Source organism: Bos grunniens, chromosome 2, assembly GCF_055505025.1.
Source record: "Bos grunniens cultivar Pamir isolate PY7600 chromosome 2, Bosgru_T2T1.0, whole genome shotgun sequence".
In the NCBI taxonomy this organism is placed as follows: Eukaryota; Metazoa; Chordata; class Mammalia; order Artiodactyla; family Bovidae; genus Bos; species Bos grunniens.
In genome coordinates this window covers 113,018,454-113,040,835 of record NC_141166.1, presented here as the reverse complement: position 1 = coordinate 113,040,835, position 22,382 = coordinate 113,018,454, and the positions used below count along the sequence as shown (strand labels likewise).

Here is a 22,382-nt window from a genome sequence, read left to right as displayed (position 1 = left end):
GCCAGAGGATGAGATGGCTGGATGGCATCACTGACTCGATGGACATGAGTTTGGGTGAACTCTGGGGGTCGGTGATGGACAGGGAGGCCTGGTGTGCTGCGATTCATGGGGTTGCAAAGAGTCGGACATGACTGAGCGACTGAACTGAACTGAACTGAACTGAACATTTACAAGCAGCACTTTAAAACAGATTACTCTCTATAACATTCGTGGGCCTCACCCAATCAGTTGAAGGTCTTAAAAGCCAATGTCTCCCTTGAGGTTTCCCAAAGATGGAATTCTGCTTCCAGAATGCAACATAGAAATTCTCTCTGAATTTCCAACTTTAAGATTAAAGTCTGTAAAGTCTGCATCATCTGCTTTCACCTGAATTTCAGCCTCCCAGCTTGCCCTGAGGATTTCCAATGTGGCAGTGCCCACAATCACATAAGCCAATTTCTTAAAGGAAATGTCTACCATCTATATATCTATCTATCACCTGTTGACACTGGTTATCTGGAGAACCCTGACTTATACAGGGTACCACTCTGATTGGCTAACCCACTGCCTTGATTTGGCCACATCACTACTGGGAAGAGACCCAGAGTCCATTACAAGGCCAGAGCAGATAGCAATGACCTTTTTGTTTTTGTCTTTTGAGTCACTTGCCATGAGAGAAGTGTCAGCCATCTCACTCATTCTCCTTAGCTCCTTCCTCTCATGTGGTTGGAATTCTATCTTGTCCATCAGAGCTAGCTGGAAGGCTGGTCTTCTGTCTATTTCTCTGGAAGTTTGGAGGCTATAGAGGTCAATGCATCTTCTCTTCTTTATTTCTTGGGGACTCTACAAATCAATTCAGAAAACTCTGGCTGGGACTGTGGTTGGATTCTGTGAAGTACACAGAAGAAGAAGCGATAAGCCAGCTTTGGTATAGAGCTAATATGAGAATATGAGAAGACTAAGCCCAGCTTCATGCCAAACAGAAGAGAAAAAAGTGGAACCAGTGACAGATTTTATTTTCTTGGGCTCCAAAATCACTGCAGACAGTGATTGAAGCCACAAAATTTAAAGACTATTGCTCCTTAGAAGAAAATCTATGACAAACCTTAGACAGAATATTAAAAAGCAAAGATATCACTTTGCTGACAAAGGTTTGTGTAGTCAAAGCTATGGTTTTTTTCAGTAGTCATGTACAGATGTGAGACTTGGACCATAAAGAAGGCTGAATGCCAAAGAACTGATGCTACCAAATCGTGATGCTAGAGAAGGTTCTTAAGAGTCCCTTGGACTACAGATCAAACTGGGATCAAACCAGTCAGTCCTAAAGGAAATCAACCCTGAATATTCATTGGAAGGACTGATGCTGAAGCTCCAATTCTTTGCCCACCTGATGCAACTCACTGGAAAAGACCCTGATGCTGGGAAAAATTGAAGGCAAAAGGAGAAGTGAGCGACAGAGGATGAGATAATTAGATAGCATCACCAACTCAATGGACGTGAGTTTGAGCAAACTCTGGGAGATAATGAAGAACAAGGAAGCCTGGTGTGCTGCAGTCCATGGGCTCACAAAGAGTTGGACACAACTTAGTGACTGAACAAAAACAAAGCTCAACTTAGGAAAGTTCTCTTCATTGGGGCTGAGGTCAAAGCCATAGCTAGAATCTAAAGTTAAAGTTTACTAATTTTTTTTTAAATCCACAACTGTTGCTCAGCTATTCTTGGGGAGCACCCCACACTGAGAAATAACTGGTCAAGGGCAATACTCTGGCAGCCCCTGGCCAAATACTATATTAATACCATCAAAATCTCATGCCAGCTTAGCATCTGAGGTGTCAGCACATTGCTGCTTCTGATCTTTATCTTCCCTTAAGAACACTTCCTCTGCCTTTTCAAATTCTTTCCTCATCTCTCTTCCCTGCTTTTCTTCCCTTCTCACTTTTCTCCTTCCTAATCTTCATCTTCCTTCCTTTTCCTCTTTCCTCACCTTTCTTTATTCAGCTTTTCTGAATCACCTTCATTACTCATTAACAACCAGACAGAGGAGGAAGGAAGATCATCCTTTTCTAGGCCCTGTCCCCTCCGCACATCCATGCAGGTAAGAGCAGGTGAAGGTTAGCGTCAGAAGCAACTCTGAGCAAAAAGGTCTGGAGGGGACCCACCTGGACAGCAGTCTGCAGGCAGAAGGTATGCGGAGGTACAGGGCATGAGAAGATCTGAAAGGATGAGAAACAGCCAAGAGAGAGGGAATTGCTTCATCATATTTCTTCTGAGTCAAACAGTACAGAGTGCTGGCTAAGAGCATATGTTCAAATGCCTAACTGCTTATTCATCTTGGTCCCCCTAATTTCTAGATATGTTAGTTGAAACTAGTTAGTTCGCCACACAAAGACTTGGTTTCCTCATTTGTAAAATGAAACAGTAATGTGACCCACCTCACAGGGTTAAAGGAGCAAGTAAATACAGTTAAGTGCTTGAACACTGCCTGCTGCTGCTGCTGCTAAGTCACCTCAGTCGTGTCCGACTCTGTGCAACCCCATAGACGGCAGCCCACCAGGCTTCCCGTCCCTGGGATTCTCCAGGCAAGAACACTGGAGTGGGTTGCCATTTGCTTCTCCAATGCATGAAAGTGAAAAGTGAAAATGAAGGCGCTCAGTCGTGTCCGCCTCAGTGATCCCATGGACTGCAGCCCACAGGGCTCCTCCATCCATGGGATTTTCCAGGCAAGAGTACTGGAGTAGGTTGCCATTGCCTTCTCTGAGAACATTGCCTAGCACATAACAAATACCCAAGAACTGCTAGCTGTTCTCAGTCCCACTGGAAAACTGAGGCAACTTATAAGAATCAAAACTCACCTCCCTCTTTGGGCCACTCTGAAATTCAAGAGGGAACTGGCCCTGCAAGAGAGGGCAGGAGGACAGTACCATCGAGGCCAGCAGGCACAGATTCCAGGCAGTTCCTCATGGAACTTTTGATGCACAGATGCACTGCAAAGGTATACTCTCAGGTGAGGAGGACTTGGGTACTGGCCTGAGACCCTAACCCTCCATGACAATGGGCAGAACACAGGCTACTGTACTCCAAACTCCAAATGTCCACTAACCAACAATCCACTTGTTAGATGGTAACTGCCCACAACTCCAATATACACACAAATTCCTACAAAGTTAAACCTCAAATGGAGTATGTCATAGATGTTTCTCACAGTTGAAGTGTGCCACATGTGGAAAAGGCTTAGAAGCACTATCTTAAACATGGTTTTTGGCTGGAGATTATTTGTCCCTTTAATTCCTTGACCTTTCTTGATATTTCTTTCCAATTTTGTACTTAGCCGATTCTCTTCCTTCAGTTTTTATCTGAATTCTGATACATGTGAATATAAGACTCGGAACATTTTCATACTGAAGCTGGACGGCAGCCTCTAGAGGGGTGTCCTTTTGAGACCAGAGGTTCTTGGCTCTACATAGGAAGGTTCTGTACATATAGGCCATGTGGAATAATGATGGCGAAAGGGTCACTGCAGACGTGAAAGGAGAATCTAGGACCCATTTCAAATTCACAAATATGATGGAGGAGGCAGCAAGAATATGAGTTTTATCTACTAGGACACCATGCTCCTCAGAGGTGACTAATGAAGATAAAGTAAGCCCATGTTTCTTGGCCCTCCACATTCAACGAGATGTAATTTGTCTTAAATAGTGAGCGGTATTCGGGAGACTGCCTTGACCACGTTTCCCGCATTGCTGGAGCTCACGAAAGGCTGATAAGAGGGGCTTCCCTGGTGGCTCAGTGGTAGAGAGTCTGCCTGCCAATGAAGTAGACACAAGTTTAATCCCTGATCCGGAAAGACCCCTCACGCCACAGGGCAATGAAGCCCATGGCATGCATCACGGATATTGAGCCTGTGCGCTGGAGCCCAGCAACCGCAACTACTGAGCCCATGTGCCCTGGAGCCTGTGCTCTGCAACAGGAGAAGCCACTGCCATGAGAAGCCTGAAACCACAGCAGAGAGCAGCCCCTGCTCGCCCCAACTAGAGACAAGCCCACGCTGCAACGAAGACCCAGCACAGCCAAAAATAAATAAAAAATTTTTGAAGCTGACACGGGGGTCACTTTTAGGACAGAGAAAAGTCAGGAAACCAGATTCAGGAGGATCTAAGGAGGAACCTCGGAAGACTTGCTTCTCTTTCCCCTTTGCTCACGTTTCACCTCACACGATGGCAGTTTCCCACTGCTGCAGACTTGTTTGCATTTTTCTAACAGACAGCAGGCTCCTGGAGGGCATTCTGCATTTCATATTTCCACACCTGGCACCATACTTAAATCGTGGAAAACACTCACTATGTATGTTTCTTGAGAATTCAACACATACCTATGGAACTCTGAACTATGGGAAAGATAAATGGGTTTGAAAATGTAATTTTGATAGCATTCAAGACAGAGGGATAATGTATCATTAAAAATAACAATACTAAATCTTACTTTAAGAAAATAAAAAGAATATGGTATCTTACCTGGTGACTGCTGGTCTCAGAAACTTTAACATCCAAAGACCCTGCCAGGACAGCATACCAGTTGGTTCCAATATCACCTTGGCGAAATACTGGAAAAGAAACAGGCAGGTAAGCAGGCCAAATGTAAGTTGGTTTTACCACATAATCTGATAATTTCTCACTGACTGTTCTGAGCCTAACTTGGACCTAGATGAGATTCCTCTATGTATTCCCACCAGAGCATACCTTAATTTTCTTTCCCTCTTCTATCAACAAAGCAATATCCTATTTATTTAACATTCCATGAAGCAGAACTCTATTAAACAGAACACTTTTATATTTATACAGTAGCAATAAGGGATGTTAATCCTAAAGGCTATAAGATTCTTTGAATGTAAGAAGAATTGTCTGGTATTCTCTGTAATTTGTCTTAAATGCACTTCATTGTGTTGTGATACTTGGAAAATCATTACTCTAGATGGGGTATGTGTTTAAAAAACTATGTGACTCAACAAAACCAGATCACCACCCTCAATTTCACAAATCTATTTATATTAAAAAACAACATGTTTTCCAGAATAGAATGTCTCATTTCAAGCTAACCAATGACTGATTAAGAAAAATAAAATCGGTTAAAAAAGTTTTAACTACCATATTGTCATTGTCCACTTGCTAGTTTCTTGTATAAATTCACTGCTTTTAGGCATCAAGAGGTAACCACTCTTTGGAAATGATTCTCATCAGAAATTTCTGAACTCAGTTTTGCTTTACTTTTGTTATCTCAGAGACAAAGCATTTAGTTATTTAGTGAGAATCTTAGTTCCCATGTCCTAGTTAAGACCAACAGTTTGGAAAGTCATTTTGAAACACTGGTTCAAAAATCTCATGCAAACCCAACTATCCTTTTAAATATTCTAGCTAAATAACTAGATGGAATGATTTGATATTTTAAAATTCTTTTCACAGAATCCTACTTCAGAAGTCAAGTGGCTCAATGAAAAATCACATGACAACTCAGTGGGAAAGTTGAGTTCTGGCAAGGCTAGGGCTCACTGCATAAGAGGAAGCTTCTGGGAGCCATAATTAATGATGACAAGCTGTTCTAAACTCTCTGACTAAAGCATGCTGGGGAAAGGTAAGGACAACAATGGTGTCCCACCAGGTGCGATGACAAGCTTAAGATGGGGGACTGATGAGTTTATAGCTGGCCTCGCCAGTGACTCTGCTATTCCTAGCCTTTGTAAGTGACTTATTTTAGATTTAGGGCTTTGCCTTCCATGAACTTCTTGGCCCCCAGAGACATTATCACTTGCCAATCAAATTCACATTACACATCATAGAAGACTCATTTTGAAAATGGCTGTAAGAAATAGAAGACAGAGTCTTATCTCTTAAAAAAATAATGTTCCCACCAAGTAAGAATAAAAAATATTGGTTTGAAAACAATATGTACGGATGATTTTTTAAACAGAAGTGTGACTGTGCTTTGTGTGCACATAGGCAGATATCTTGAAGGATGCACACAAAACATAAACAGCAATCTCTGGATTTGGGGATTGTAGGTGATATTTGTTTTGTCTTCTAAATTTTCTACAACGCTGTTGTGACAAACCCTGCTAGTTCCCCACTTGAAATCATGCCCCGAACAGGGATTATATACAAGTTCCCACTCTCCTCCACAAGGCCAAATACTCAGAGCGTATGAGTTTCTTCCCTAGCTCCACCGGGGTAACCATGATTGGTCTAAATCAATCATGTGGTCCCATACTCTGTGCCAGTGATTGGTTTAATCAGAGGCACATGATGCAGTTCTCCTCATTGAAACAATACAGAAAGTCTCCTGGGGGACTTCTGAAAAAGAGGTAAGAAATGGTCCTTCAGCAGGAATGTTTTGTATCAGCATGCAATGCCTCCAACGGCTGCAGCTAGTTGCCTCAGAACCACTTGGGACAAATCTGAGTACAAAAGCCGACACCTCAAGCTGAACAGCAAAAACAAATAAACCAACAAAAATATGAGAGAAACTTGAGACCTTAATAACGTCATTGAGCCACTTAATCAGTCCTGAAGCCATCCTACCTCAGGACTGCTTATACGTGGATAACTGATGTTCCCTCCTTATAGGAAACATAGTCAAACTAGTTGGATGGGAGTTTTCTGTTACTGAAGTATAAAGCATCCCAACAGATGGTAATAGCATTACTTTTTTAATGAAAATGTACTTGTATATTTTTTAAATGCAGCTGTCAACCTATCATTTTACTCCCCCCACCCCTTAGTCACATCTGGAATAGATGTTATCAGTGAGGTTAATTCAAAACATTACTATTGTAAACCAGCTGTGCTTTAATTTTTAAAATGACTATTATCATTATTTGAGACCTTTTATCTTATTTAACATCCTTTTGCTGTTGCTGTTTAGTTATTAAGTCATGTCCGACTCTTTATGACCCCATAGACTATAGCACACCAGGCTCCTCTGTCCATGGGATTCTCCAGGCAAGAATACTGGAGGGGGTTGCCATTTCCTTCTCCAGGGGGTCTTCCCAACCCAGGGACTGAACCTAAGACTCCTGTGTCTCCTGCATTGGCAGGAGGATTCTTTACCACTGAGCCACAAGGGAAGCCCATTTAATATCCTATTGGCTCCCATATTTCTAGGGTTACAGAAAATAATTGTATATTAGAACTTCCAAGGATCTTGCCGAATATATAAATCCTTCCGGCTCCATCTGAAAAGGAGGCTGCCCTGGAAGAACCATTTACATGCTATGGACAAAGGAGTTAAGGAAATGCTGGTGTAGAACTGAATAAACAAGGAGAGAGAAATGTCAACCTCATACCTTTGATTGAGCTCAACTGTTTGGCACAAAGATACCCCATTTGCTATCCATCTCCACAGCATAACCACAGATGATCACAAACTTATATATGAAAACACATCACTGGAGTTGCATTTCTTACATGTTATTCCTTTTTCCAGATTCTCATAATAACCACATAAACAAATCTGATGAAGGAGATTTGGGTGAAATTTCTCAAAAGCTTTAACTTCTTTCAGCCGTGTGAAGATTATATCCACATCTTCACTGGATCGTTCCAGTGGTCTATAAAGGGGAGAAAAGGCACAAAGCTGTATCAGAAAGAACTTACTTGAGTCCACATGCATTATTATTCTAAATGCAAACAAATTAATGGAAATATACGAATTGCAAGTATTTTACTGCAAATATTGATTCCTCTACAACCATTATAAATATTTCCAGGCCTAGAGTCTGTCATATAGAGAGAAATAAGTCAGAAAGAGAAAAACAAATATATATTGACATATATATGTGGGATCTAGAAAAATAGTACAGATGAACCTATTTGGAAGACAGGAATAGAGACAGATGTAGTGAGCAGACTTGTGGACACAGAAGGGGAGGATGAACTGGGAAACAGACTGACATATGTGCAAGCCATGTATAAAACAGAGAGCTAGTGGGAACGTGCTGTATAGCACAGGGAGCTCAGCTTGGTGCTCTGACAGACAGATGAGATGGGTGGCAGGGTTGACTGAGGTCCAAGAGGGAGGGCACGGATGTATACACACAGCTGATTCACTTTGCTGCACAGCAGAAACTAACACAACACTGTAAAACCCCAATAAAAAAAGAAAATATTTCCAGACCTTTGTCTACTACTCACCCTAAACGACTGCACGTGAAAAGTCACAATGACTGCAGATGGTATGATATAGTGACTTATAATAAAAAACACAAAATTGTAAGAAATTGTTCCCTGTTCCTTGCACAGAGCTAAAACTCTTGCTATTTCATATATAAGCGTCACAGGTGTATCTTTGGCTATATTTGGCCTTTTGTCCTCAGATGCTGAAATGCTTAACAGGCATAAAGGTGAAATGGGTGTCAAGCTCCTTTCCATCACAACTGAGTTTATATTAACAAAGTGACTTTTGGAAAACTCCTAGGTAACCTAAGGATGGGGACTGGTTGCCTGGAGAACCAGTCATGTGACTTAGAGGGTTGGAAATTTCAGCAGCACTGTGGGGGCGGGAGGTTGAGTTCAGTCACCAATGACCAATCAGTTTCATCAAGCACGCCTAAGTACTGAACCCTCCATAAAAACCCCTCAACAGTGGGACTGAGGTTGGTGAACACTTGGAAATGTGGGGAGTGGCACCAGGAGAGGGCATGACCTCTCTGTGCCCCTTCTCATACTTTGCCTGTGCTTCTCTTCTACCTGGCTGCTCCTGAACTATATACCCTTTTATAAGAAGTCTAGTAAGTAAGTGTTTTCCTGAGTTCTGTGAACAGCTCTATCAAGTTCATCACACAAAGAGGGGCTCGTGGGAATCTCCAGTTTACAGCTGGTCAGTCAGAAGTACAACGGTGAGAGCAAAGACAAATTGCAAACTGCAGAGGTGGGACTGTCTACAGGTGAGTGTGAGTGAAAGTCGCTCAGTTGTGTCCGACTCTTTGCGACCCCATGGACTATATAGTCCATGGAATTCTCCAGGCAAGAATGCTGGGTTGGGTAGCCTTTCCCTTCTCCAGGGGATCTTCCCAACCCAGGGATCGAACTCAGGTTTCCCACACTGCGGGCAGATTCTGTACCAGCTGAGCCACCAGGAAAGCCCTTTATTATCTCCCGAGTCACTGTTTTCCTGCTTTTTCCTCTTCTTGTGGTTCTTCAGCTCTACAAGATGAATTTCACTGTCCATTATTAAAAACTTTCTAAATCAGACAGCAAGGTCAGACAGAGGTTAATTCCTCTAAAGTTAAAGACACAAACCAAAAACATTTTCAATAAAATAAAATTCTTTTGAGTACTACATAAATTATAATGGCAAATAATGCCTATTGGCAGTACCGCAAAAGAACATTTTATTAGAATATGTTTATGATCTTGAAAGGAGTGGTTTTAATACTTATAACTTTTTACCATATCTACCTTTCAAATTAATGGCATTCAAATAAACAAGACTTAACTTTGCAATATGAGTTATCAAAATCTGGAGACATAAGAGACCTGGGTTTGATCCCTGGGTCAGGAAGATCCCCTGGAGGAGGGCATGGCGACCTATTCCAGTATTCTTGCCTGGAGAATCCTCATGGACAGAGGAACCTGGCAGGCAGTGGTCCATACAGTTGCACAGAGTCAGACATGACTGAAGCAACTTAGCATGTGAAATTTTAAATGACTCTCTGCCAAACACATGCTTTCATGAGTGCACATTCATTTTAATTATCCATTCACTAAACTATATTGCTTTCCTACTTATATAAGATATCTTCCCCTGGAATAACAGAGATGAACAAGAAGCCAACCCTACACACAAGGAGCTCATACTCCAGTGGGGAAGGGCACTCCAAAACCAGAATTAGAACACTGTACGGTAAGCATGGGAACATGGTGCCCACAAGGTTCTGGGCTGGACCTTCTTTTACTACAAAGAATACAAACATGGAAAATACCAAAGTCAGGTATATGAGGGAGAGCAAAGGTTCTGGATTCCACCTGCTGGCCACACTCATTATGCAATGTGAAATTTTAATATGGTTTTAAATCTTAATGCAGTCAATTTGGGATCATCTAGGGTGGATACAACTGAAGCGACTTAGCAGCAGCAGCAGCAGCAGGAACCAATGAACCAGTTTCTGGATTAGTCAGATCATAAGATAATAACACATAGGCATCTTCATGGGAAAATGTACAATAACCTTAAAATCAGCAAAACATCTCCCCTCAGATGACTTCTGTTGTTTGACTATATGATAATAGACATTTGTGAATCCTCTGCCTCGAGGAGGGCCCCCTTCTTCACCAATCTGCTAAGTAAGCACACCCCCACCCTGGGCTACATCCCATAGAAGCTCAGGGGGACCTTCCAGGACAGGGGGTGCCAACACCCAGCAGTCAGACCTGGGGCAGGGGTGCAGGAAGTAGATGAAGAGGGAAAGGAAAGGGCGGAGGGGAAGGCAAGGCTGCTCTCTGCCAAGGTGCCTTCCCAGAGTCGTGAACAGAAGGCTCGTCCAAGAAATGGACAATAACAGGCTGTAATAGGACCGTCATCTCGTGGGAACGTATGGAATGCTTAATAACTACTTCCTTTATATTTTTTCTAAATTTCCAGATGCCTTCTGAAGATCAAATAAACGTATTTCAGAACATTGGGGATAAAGCTAAATGAATACATTTGCATTAAAATGACTTTGCAGTTTGTTTTGATTCTTTGTGCTTTAACAGTAACTTAGGGTTATAAAGAGCTTGTCCCCATTCCTACTGAACTGTTGAGTCCGAGATAATACATGGAGCTTTATATAAAGGGCTACAGAAGCTATTCTTATTATGAGTACCTTCAGATTCATTGTCATCATTGCCACAAAGACCTTTTAAAAGAATGAATAAGGTGCTTAAAAACATATACTGAAATTCTCCTGTGTTTTTGGAAGGGTTTATAGATAGGTGTACATGGATATTTTTCTCTATTATAACAACAGTAAAATCTCAAACAAATGTACTTGATAACATCAGCCTTTCACTACTGACTCCTTAAAGGGCTTTGAAATATTCATCATCACAGCCTTGTTAGATGAAGCAAGTATTATGAAATCTATTTTTCCAGCAAAAACATTATAACAGACTAGGTAAGTATTAGTATACTAAAATCATGTGTTTATAGAGCCAGTGATGACATGGATATTTCAAAAGTCTTTGAAACTCAAGATGTTTACCACTTATCATGTTAGCATTTTAATTATATGATTATTAACCACTTAGAAAGTGAAATGTTGACTCTTTACTAATTACAAGTTTTCCCAACAACATCAACAAAATTCAGAAAGAAGGTGTTGAAACGCATTCATTTGATCTGCAAACATTTACTGAGTGTCTGTACAAGAGAAGAAAGGACTCGGTGACACAAAGAGCATGGCTCCTGCACAGAGGAAGTTCAAGCTGAGTTAGCGGGAGTTGTACATGTCCAGCAATTATCAAGGTGATATCTGGTAAGAAGGGCAATTAACATAGGAAAGAAGGAAATATGAATTCAGAAGAACAGGTATCACTGGTGAATGCAAATTCTACAAAGACTTCCTGAAGGCACAGCTGCAAACTCTTCCTAGAGTCAGTTCTTCCCTGTTTCTCTTTTAATTTCTATTGTACCACCACTGTTCCATCATTTATTCCTAAAAATGTGGTGAGTCACTAGGGCTCCTCTCCCTAGAGACCCGCTCTACCGACTGCTCTCTGTGAATTTCTTACCCACCAGCCCCCTACCACACACACACACACACACACAGATAATATATACAGATACAGATATGTATACACACAGATATACATATGTACAAACACATACACACAAGCACACACATACACAATGATAAAGATTCTTTGTTGACCAAACTGGAGTTGGACTCCTGAATCTTTTCCTAGACCCATCTGTGTACTTCTTTGTAAAAGGCAGTTTTAGCAAGAACCTTGCTTAAAAAGTCAGTTTAACCAGAGCCCTCTGTTCTTGATATCTGACCACCCTCCATATCTGATTGGGTTTCACATCCTCCACCATCCCCCAGATGATACCTAACCACCCTTGTCTTCAGTAAAAATCCAGTCAGGTCACTTTACCCAGAATCTCTCTTACCCTTGATGTTTTCTCTTGGTAATTTTCCATCCACTGACCAGCTCCCTAACACACACACACCTTGTTCCTTGACTATAAGTTCCCACTTGTCCATGCTGCATTCAGAGTTGAACCCAATCCCTCTGCCCCACTGTAAAATCCTATGGCAGGGGTCCTCATAGCTACCTCAACAGTCCTAAATAAACTCTGCTTACTGCCTTTAATAAGCGTCGGTGAACACCTTTTTCATTAACAACACACACACACACACACACACTTGAGCACATCCCTCAGCTCAACCAATGGCCAAAATTCTCTCGTCTCTTGAGTCTGCCTGTGTTCAGGGTGACTCTGAGAAAAAACCGCTTGATGGCTCCGAAGACCCAGGTGCAGCTGCAGCTTTTTATGTCCACAGCTGAGACTGACTGTCACAGTGCACACCATGACCTCTGTGACCCTCCCAAAATATGGCCTGCGCATCGGCCGCTGGGGAGCAGAACGTGTTAAGTCTGCAAATTCCTTGTCTAATGCCTCTCTATTTAGAAATCATGCCCCTGGCTTCTGTGTCTCCATAAAAGAGTGAAGAACAAATGGCCCCCCAAGGGTCGCAAATAAGAGAGTTGGGACTGGAGGTCACCAGGAGCACCACTGTGGCCCTGAGCAAACAATAGAGGGGGCAGAATGCCTCCACCTTCCTTTACTGCCAACCAGTGTGTCATCAGTCTCACGAGAGAGAGATGCCAGCTCTGGGGCCCAGGGCTGCTTGGACAGTTGAAAAAGCCTGTCATCTGGCTGAGGGCAGGATCAGTCTTGCTAATATCTAAACAAGGCTAACCCTGCAATTATTAGTGCAAAGAGAAAGGGAAACCTTTTGACCAGGCTCAGTGTGCTACAGGTCCTCTCATGACAAATACAAAATCAAAGTACAGCCTGGCCCAATTTTAACAGACCCTTTTCAAAAACCTTCTCTGACTGCATGAGTGTCTGACCTCAGGATGGAATAATCAAGCTGGGCACACACCTCTCCACTACACACTGCAGTCAGGGGATCCCAGCCAAACCGGATGCTTACTGGACTCCAAGCATCACATCAAGTAGAATGCTTTCCTAATTTTCCTCAGATGATACACTTGCTCCATTAGCCTTATGTTAAAAATAATTTCTTTTGGCTCCTTAACCTTTTAAAATGGCTTCTGGGATGACTCATAACTGATGCCTCCTTAAAAATGCTTTGTAGAGAAGTCTGAAATGACTGCTTTTATTTTTTCTCATGCAATTTGCACCATAGCATACAGATGCTCTCAAAAATCATTCCACAATACTTAGTGCTACATTCAACTTTGAGATGACGCTGTTTAAAAAATTGCCACTGCAACAACTAACCACCTGAAGAGACCTAAGACCCTTAGGTTGTGAGGATTAGAAAAAAGGAAATGGGAATCTCTTGAGATCTTTCTGATAAGTCTTTTCTTAGTGCTCTTTATTCCTGGGCAACAAGAAGGAGACTCTTGAAGGAGAAACAAAGTGGAAAAAAAAGGAAGGCTGAGGATGGGGGAGTGGGGAGGACATTATTTTTAAGCTTTTATGCATTCCAACCTATGGGCAGCAGCAGAGGGAAATGCATTTTGAGCAGGCAGTTTGAAAATGCCTTCCCCTCTATGGATCAGCTGGTTGAAAATCTCTGGCTTTAAAAAGGGTATTGGGTATGCTACCATGATGGTGGATAATCTGGTCCCCATGCCCCACTCCAGCTACCTATTTCCCTTGGCCCTTCTGAAGAGGAAAAGTTAAAATTTTACATAACCTCCTGCTCCTTCTGCCTCTGTAACTCAGCTTGCTCCTTGCAAAGTCTGGATCACGTAGGTCACGTAGTCTCAGAAAGTGGGGACTTACAATGCTAGGAACTGGAGCTTATCTCACTCACCCTTGTCCTGCTCTTTGCAACTGCCCAGCCCCTGCAAACCTGATTTATCATGCCTGTCTATGTAAAGGTCAAGCAGCCCCCTTCCCATCTTGACTGCGGTTCCCACGTGCCCCAAACCCCTTAGTTTAAACCAGCCTATTAGCAGCCAGTGTTGCCCACTATAGTCTGTCTATAAAAACTCTGTAACTCCTTTGTTCGGGGCTCAGAGTTTGGAGCGTTAACTTCTCTGGGCCCACCGGCGTAATAGACCTGAGTTCTCCAGCCCTCCGAGTGTGGTTCTTGGTTTCTCAAGTACTGGTTTCTGCAACACTGCCTCTTCTAGTCTCCTCCAGACACACAGGTGTCTTTGTTGCCCCTTAAAAGCCTCTGCCCCACCTGAGAGCCTTGCAACAACTATTACTCCTGCCAGGGATGGCTTCCCAGGTGGCTCTAGGGGTAAAGAACCCACCTGCCAATGCAGGGGACATAAGAAATGTGGGTTGGATCCCTGGGTCATAAAGATTCCCTGGAGGAGGAAATGGCAACCCATTCCAGTATTCCTGCCTGGAGAATCCCATGGACAGAGGAGCCTGCTACAGTCCATGGGGTCGCAAAGAGTCAGACATGCTGAGCTATTAACATATCTCCAGCACCCTGAACAGTGTCTGGAACACTGTTGAAAGAACAAATACACTTTTGTGCCTTTTGTATTTGTACTTGTAAATGTATTATTATTTATTATTGAAAATGAAGAACATTTCAGAGAAAATTATATTACTTTTTGGTTAAGAAGCATCTTCCCTGGTGGCTCAGTCGGTAAAGAATCTGTCTGCAATGTGGGAGACCAGGGTTCAGTCCCAGGGTGGAGAAGATTCCCCTGGAGTAGGAAATAGTTACCCACTCCAGTATCTTGCCTGGAGAATTTCACGGACAGAGGAGCCTGGTGGGTTATAGTCCATGGGGTCACAAAGAATCAGACACAACCGAGTGACTAACATTTTCACTTTAACTTTGGTTAAGAAACTATCAGTTAAATATTTGTTCTTCTTGATCACACTTACCAAATTAGAGTGATAATAAATCCTCACACTTTCAGTGTTCCCAGTGAAAGAATACAGAAAGAATCATTTCATTTTTTATATTAACAGCAGCTTAATTATTGACCAAGTTTCTTGTGGGATCCATTTATATTTTTTTCATGTGAACCCATGCTAATTTTCATGACTAATTTAGTACATCTAAATATTAAAAAATGGGATATTACTCAGCCTTTCCTGAATGTAAAAACCATATGGAGAATGGAAATAATGTAGTTTAAAGCTGTAGCCCTGAAACAGAGATTGGTACCATTTTTTTGAGATACATACTCAAATGCATTCAAGTAGGCACAAACAGAAAATAGCTCTAAAGTGAAGTATATAGAACAGCACCAGCAACTACAAGAGAGTTTATCATCCTTGTGCGGAGGTAATTAGGCTGCTCGTGTGGTAACTAATCTGTCCTGCCCCACAATACTTGTAATGGATATAAGGATATTTAAATTGGAGGGGGCAGGCCTGAATTTTACTTTAATTGATAAACAACAGATAGGAGTAGAAAATTAAGTTTCTAGGCACACTGAGTGAAGACACATCTCCAGATTAGTGATGGGATCATGGAAGCTTGAGTGTTCAGTTCTCATAAAGAACTAGAATGCAGGCAGGAGGACTAAATAATAAGAATTCCTGTGAAGAGCTCAAAAGAGACAGAAAAAGGACTTAGTATGTCAAGGTGGGCAACATTTTGACCTAGAACCAAAAATTTTCAACCAGAATTTATTTCATCAATTTATCAACTTGTTACTGAAGAACACCCAGTCAAAGAAAGACTTAGACAACAGTCAACAAAAGCCTTATTGGTGGTTTTAGTTCACTAACAAAACCATCTCTATATCTGATGCCACAGATTGATCAGTTGAGCAACATGTAGAACAGTAATTTTTTTTAAATATATGGAATTTTCTATTTATTAAAAAATCTATTGTTTCAATACAAAGAGAAGAGAACATCCACTCCTGCTATGATGGAGTAACTGGTGCCACAGTAAACAATTTAAAAGTTGAACAAAATACAGGAAGCAACTGTTCTCAGGCATTAGATAACAGGTAATGCAGGACTACGATCCTAGGACGGATGGAAATGCAAGAGGTGATCCACACAATAACTTTGACGCTTTGCCTGGAAATACTTTCTGGAACACAGACATGGAGGGAGACCAAGTAGAGCACAGCAGTATCACGGGGCTAGTGGGGCAGTTATTGGCATTCAGGGATGCTGAAGTAGCTGAAATCTGCAGTGAAGTGACCCCGAAAGAGGGAAGTTGTTCATAAAAAGGGCTCCAAAATTTAGCAGAGGGGTCTTCTTGACTCATTAGCTGCCAATGTGCAGTCCAATACTCATGCAGAAGCCCAGCAGGCAACAGCTTCTGGGAAGTAAAAGCTGAACAGAGATTCTGGAGGTCACACAGTGCTGAGAGATATAGCAGCCCTGACCAGCCAGAGGAGTCAGACCTCACCGATCACCCTGGACATTCAACTGAGACTCAAAAAGACCATTCTAGCCCCAAACCTAGAATTACCCTAACAAGACTGAAAAATAAGCCTCAGCAGAAACAAGCCTCAATAGAAACTTACTGATCAGTAAATAAGTTACCTGCCTATGGAAACAGAAGGTAACATGACTTAAAGAAAGTAACAAACTCCAGACTCTTTAATATGAGAGGATCATACTGTCTAGCATACAATCAGAAATTACCACATATATGAGGAAACAGGGAAATGTGACTCATAATGGAGAAAAAAGTCAATAGAAACAGACCCAGAGATGATAGGGATGGCAAATATACCAAACAAGGACTTTAAAACAGCTATTATGTTTAAGGACTTACAAGAAAAGATTAGCATGAGTGAAGAGATGAAGAATATCAGTAGAGGAAACAGACACTATCTAAAAAGAAGCAGATGAAGATTCTAAAACTGAAAAATACAAAATATGAAAAAGAGAAATATTCACTGGATGGGCTTAAGAGGAGGTTGGGCCCTGTGGGAAAACAAATCAGTGAACCTTAAGGCAAAGAGTAGAAAGTGACCAAAACTGAAACATGGTGAGAAAAAAGGATAAAAATTAAACAGAGACTTGATGACATGGGGGATAATAACAAAAGTTTAATATATATGTCTGAATACTCTTTGGAAGGACTGATGTTGAAGCTGAAGCTCCAGCATTTTGGTCACCTGATGCGAACAGCTGACTCACTGGAAAAGTCCCTGATGCTGGGAAAGATTGAGGGCAGAAGGAGAAGAGGGTGTCAGAGGATGAGATGGCTGGATGGCATTACTGATGCAATGGACATGAACGTGGGCAAACTATGGGAGATGGTGAGGGACAGGGAGGCCTGGCTTACTGCAGCCCATGGAGTCGCAAAGAGTCAGACACACCTGGGTGACTGAACGACAGCTGAAGTCTCAGGAGAAAAACAGAGAGAAGATAGGAAAGAAAAAAAATATTTTTTAAGAAAGAATGGCTGAAATTTTTCCAATTAAAGTGACAGCATATACCTCCAGAGAGCCTAAACTGTTATGAAACAAAATTTCTACTTTATGAGGATAGTGTAGTAAAGATGGTCACAAAAGCTTTGTCATGATCTCCATCAAGAAGTGGGACCAGGCTTCCCTGGTGGCTCAGTGGTAAAGAATCTGCCTGCCAATGCAGGATACACGGGTTCCTGATCTGGAAAGATCCCATGCACCATGGGACAACTAGGCCTATGTACCGCAAGAACCGAAGCACGAACGCAACGAGAGAAGCCGCCACGATGAGAGGCCTGTGCGCTGCAGCTAGAGAGTAGCTCCCACTCGCCACAACCAAAGAAAAGCCCACACAGCAATGAAGACCCAGTTCAGTCAAATAAATAAATAAAATTATTTTTTAAAAGAAGAAGTGGGACTTATTTCCCTTCCTAATGAATCCAGGCTAACCCTGTGACCAATAGAATGTGGTAGAAATGATACTATGTCACTTATATTATCAAGTTGCATTACCTTCAGCAAGCTGCTTAACCTCTCTGGGCCTTGGCTTCTTCATAACCAAAAGGGAGCTGTAAGCCTAAATTATCTTGGAAATTCTGTCCATCTTTAAAAAGGCCTATGTTCTAAGAGGAGTAATATACTGAGACAATAAATAAATTGCTGTCGTTTAGTCACTAAGTCGTGTCTGACTTTTGCAGCCCCACAAACTGTAGCCCGCCAGGCTCTTCTGTCCATGGGATTTCCCAGGCAAAAATACTGGAGTGGGTTACCATTTCCTCCTCCAGGGGATCTTCCTGACCCAGGGATCGAACCCAAGCCTCCTGCATTGCAGGCAGATTCTTTACCACTGAGCCACCAGAAAAAACCAAATAATAAATACATAAAAATAAATCAGGGTAAAATGAAAAGTGTTGCCCTATAATTACTTTGTGGCTCAGACTCCAAATATCTTAACCAAAATGAGACTGGGCCTTCCAGATCTATGGCTAAGGCACCATGCACTCAGGAGTTTGGTTGGAATAATGTTCTCTGTATGGTTTAGTTGGCCATGGCCTACACAAGGGTAGAGGGTACCATTAGCTAAAGTTCTTAGTAAACCAAAGATTCCCTAAGGCATGGTAGGATATAGCTTTTACAGATAGAGTCAAACACTCCTTTCACAGTACTCAGGCTTTAATAGTGAGAAGACTGTTTAATAAATCTAGGGTTGGATAGTAGAGAAAATACTGAATAAAATTTCACAATAAGTTTTTGTTAGACTAAAGCCTTTCGTCATACTCACTAAGTCTAAGACAGCATACTTCCATAGTTTCAACACAACAAATGCCAGGGAAAACAGATGCCTTAAATTTCATTCTTTTGGGAAACAGCTTTGGGTCCCCCTTCAGAGTGTAAAATGGCCAGAGCAGTCCACACGAACACACATTTCCAGCACGCTTCACTGCAGAGAATGAAACGCCCCAGGCAGCAACATGATTCGTGCCAAGGGCATATGGCAGGTATTATGATTAGTTAGGGATGAAGATTCAATTTGACAGGTTTTCTTTTTGTTGTTAGTCATTTCAGTTTTCAAAGTGATCAGAATTAATAGTCCAGGCCAGGTAGGCGGGTATCTAGAACGCTGATTTAATAAAAAGAAAGCCGGCCTTGCATATCATTTCAGGCAAGATTTGAATTATTGCATCCAGCATTATGACTACTCAGGCAATAAGATGCCTGGAGATTGAATTCCCAAAGAACCAGTAGCTGGACAAGGCCAATATCAGAAAGGGATCTTGTCACAGTTGTGTGTGGTCCATTTAGTAATAGGATATTGTGACTCCCCATCTATGCCAAAGACAGATCTAGCTGGAGAGATCAGAAGCTGGTCTACCTCATCTAGTCCTCCTTGGAGGGTAGGGAGCCAGTCCTCAGAACCAACAAGAATCAGATGCTAACACCGTCCCAGCCCCAAGTCTCCACACAAGCAAAACACGAAGTACCTTTGTTCTATAGCTTTTCTTCACCCAAGCAGAGATAAAAGGCATGAGAATTCTGAATTTCAGACTCTAATCTCTCATCCAACAAATCTATTGCATGTTAACCAAGTGCAAAGTACAATGAAAAGTTTTCTGAGAATTACAGGAAGAATAAGACTTTCATTCTGCCCTAAAACCACTTCTGATCTCCAAGAGGATCTAAAATCTCTATATAAATGATGAAAATGCAAGGATGAAAGCAGTCATATGGGTCCATATAAAGATCCACAGAGGTCTATATAGCGACTCCTAGGAGTTCAGAGCTAGATGAAACAGGAATGAGTGGATAAGGCTTCACAGAGAACTTTTTCCTTCCAACTTTCAGCTTCCCACAGCATTTAAGCTGAAATTTGAGCTGGGTCATGGAGAGTGGACAGAAATTGTATAAGCACAAACACAGGGTAGAAGGTTTCCAAGCAATAAGATGATAAACTGAAAGTGTTAGTCATTCAGTCATGTCTGACTCTTTGCCACCCCATGGACTGTAGCCCTCCATGGAATTCTTCAGGCAAGAATACTGGAGTGGGTTGCCATTCCCTTCTCCAGGGGATCTTCCCGACCCAGGGAATGAACTTGTGTCTCCCCATTAGGCAGATTCTCCCATGTTGCAGGCAGATTCTAACAAGATGATAAAGCATGAGCAAAGGCATGGAGGTAAGAAATTATAAGCCAAGAGTATCCAGCAGATTCAATGGTCTGAAGTTCCAATGGCCTCTCAAAGAGGAAAACTAAGAAACAGGACTGGATCCCTACTAAGGGCAGGGCTGGAATGCCAGCCAGTGAGTCTACAGACTTTAATCTGCTAACCAGGGGGGACCAGCAGAGATTTTAAGGAGACTAAAGAAATCAGAGCTATCATTTTGAAAAATCAGTCTGCGAGCAGGGAATGAACTGGAGGAGAAAGGGATAAAAGTTAAGGGGACTAATTAAACAGAGCTTTAGGGCTCCACTTGCCACCTTCATTCAGGGGTAATAGCCATAACTCTCTTCTCCTTCTCTCTGTAATGCCCACCTAGAAGTAAGGCGACACTAAGTCCAGGTTTTCCTGGGACAGTCACAGATATACCTACAGGCCCAGTGAAACTATTAACAGTGTCCCCATTCACTCTCACAAGTGTCCTAGTTTGGACAAGTTATTATACACGCCCCTTTCTTGGATTGCCTTTCTCATTCCACCTCTCAGCAGGTGCTCTGCTAGATATCAGGGATGCAAAGCCAATTCCTACACTCACTGATCAGCAATCATGTGATGTTTGTCTCCCTCCCATGGACAGAGGAGCCTAACGGACCATAGTCCATGGCGTGTCTAAAGATTTGGACGTGACTTAGTGACAAAACACACACAGTTGGCTTTTAAGGCTGTTCTGACACTGAAGCCTCATTCTTCTGGGTTTAGAGCTTCTGCAGTCTTGTGCCCCAGCTCTTCGACAGCAGGGAGGGGCCAGAGCAGGAGGTAGCTCTGACTGAAAAGATGCTGGTGTTGGAGAGTGGAGGCGGGATGGCAGAGGAGGTGCAGGAAGACGACATGAGGATCCTCAAGGCTGGGGCAGGGAGCCATGGAAAACAAGGGCCCTTCCAGCTGTTGATGAGTAAGGTTCCGGAATGACTTTTCTCATCTGCAAGCGTCAGTGGGTGTGCGAAGATGATGAAAGGGTACACTGAATAAGGAAAACTAAAAATGTAGCTTGACCACAGGGAAGTCATCCTAATTACAGTCATTTATTTGAACATCATATGAACCATTTGCTCATAATTACAATGCTGTTCAGGAACAAATACGTAAATCATGAAAAGTGTCAGATCATTTTTATTGTAGTTTTATTTAATTAAAATAGTAAGTTCTCTACAGTATGTGTTTATAATGTAATTATGGTTTGTTATTCATGTGGCATGATCACTTGCTTACAATATTAATTCCTTCTAATACTAATATGCCATTGTATGCAGTAAAAAATCTGGATTTTTCAGATACCTGTGAACTTTTAGGGAAAAATTCAAAAGGCATCTCAGAGTGCTCTCCCTGGTCCTCTGCATGTCTGAATCATCACAGCTAAGATGACGGAAACCCAGAAAAGGAAGGATCCAAACCACACATCTACCCTGTTTGTTGTAAAGACTTCTGCATACCAAAACTTCTACCCAAATATAAGGTGATCTATCCACAGGACACGCCATCCAAGTGCGAAGAATGGGGTATGGCCTTTGTCCACCTGACAGAGACACAGGCACACTGTGCTGGGCGCCCCTCCTCCTGTGTTGAATGTGAAGGGACCTTCACTGGGCTGGAACCCCTGCAAACCTCTCAGCAGGTTTGTACTGGAGAGAAACCACACTTCTGTGCTTCCTGTGGTCTTGCTTTCACTGAGCCATGTGCTCTGACAAGGCGTGATGGACTCATAAAGCAGAGAAATCCTAGTGGCTGGGACAGTTCTGTTTATAATCACCTTTCAGTTCTATCTCCATTAAGACCGACTGCAGGCTTTCTAATAGAGTTATTAACTTGTCCAGATTTTTTTTGTGTTTCCAAGATCCTGCATCTTCATGGATCTTAAATAAATTTAATACATTTATTTAATATAGCTTAGTAAATTTAATATAGCTTAAAATAAATCTAAGGATATGGTTCCCTCCCCTTAGAAATGCTATGGTCATTTCTAAGCAGGAATAAAGGAGGTATTTACAGGTAAGAGAACACTGTTATTAATAAGTGAGGATTAAATGAATTTTAAATGAATTTTTCAGTTGGCAGACTTCTCATCAAGAAATCTTCAGTTCTTTTCATAATTTGGTCCTCTGC

The 22,382-nt window shown here is 42.0% G+C and overlaps 1 protein-coding gene across 2 annotated transcripts in view; it reads right to left on the bottom strand.

Moving 5' to 3' along the window:
- Positions 1 to 22,382, bottom strand: part of RAPGEF4 (Rap guanine nucleotide exchange factor 4) — a 334,437-nt gene that overhangs the window by 265,297 nt on the left and 46,758 nt on the right. For both annotated transcript variants that reach the window (XM_086358467.1, XM_086358458.1), the window contains exons 2-3: positions 7,434 to 7,576; positions 4,491 to 4,579 (exon numbers count right to left, since the gene is read on the bottom strand). In XM_086358467.1, coding sequence (XP_086214593.1) covers positions 4,491 to 4,579; positions 7,434 to 7,576 — 232 coding nt within the window. The remainder of the gene's footprint in view (positions 1 to 4,490; positions 4,580 to 7,433; positions 7,577 to 22,382) is intronic.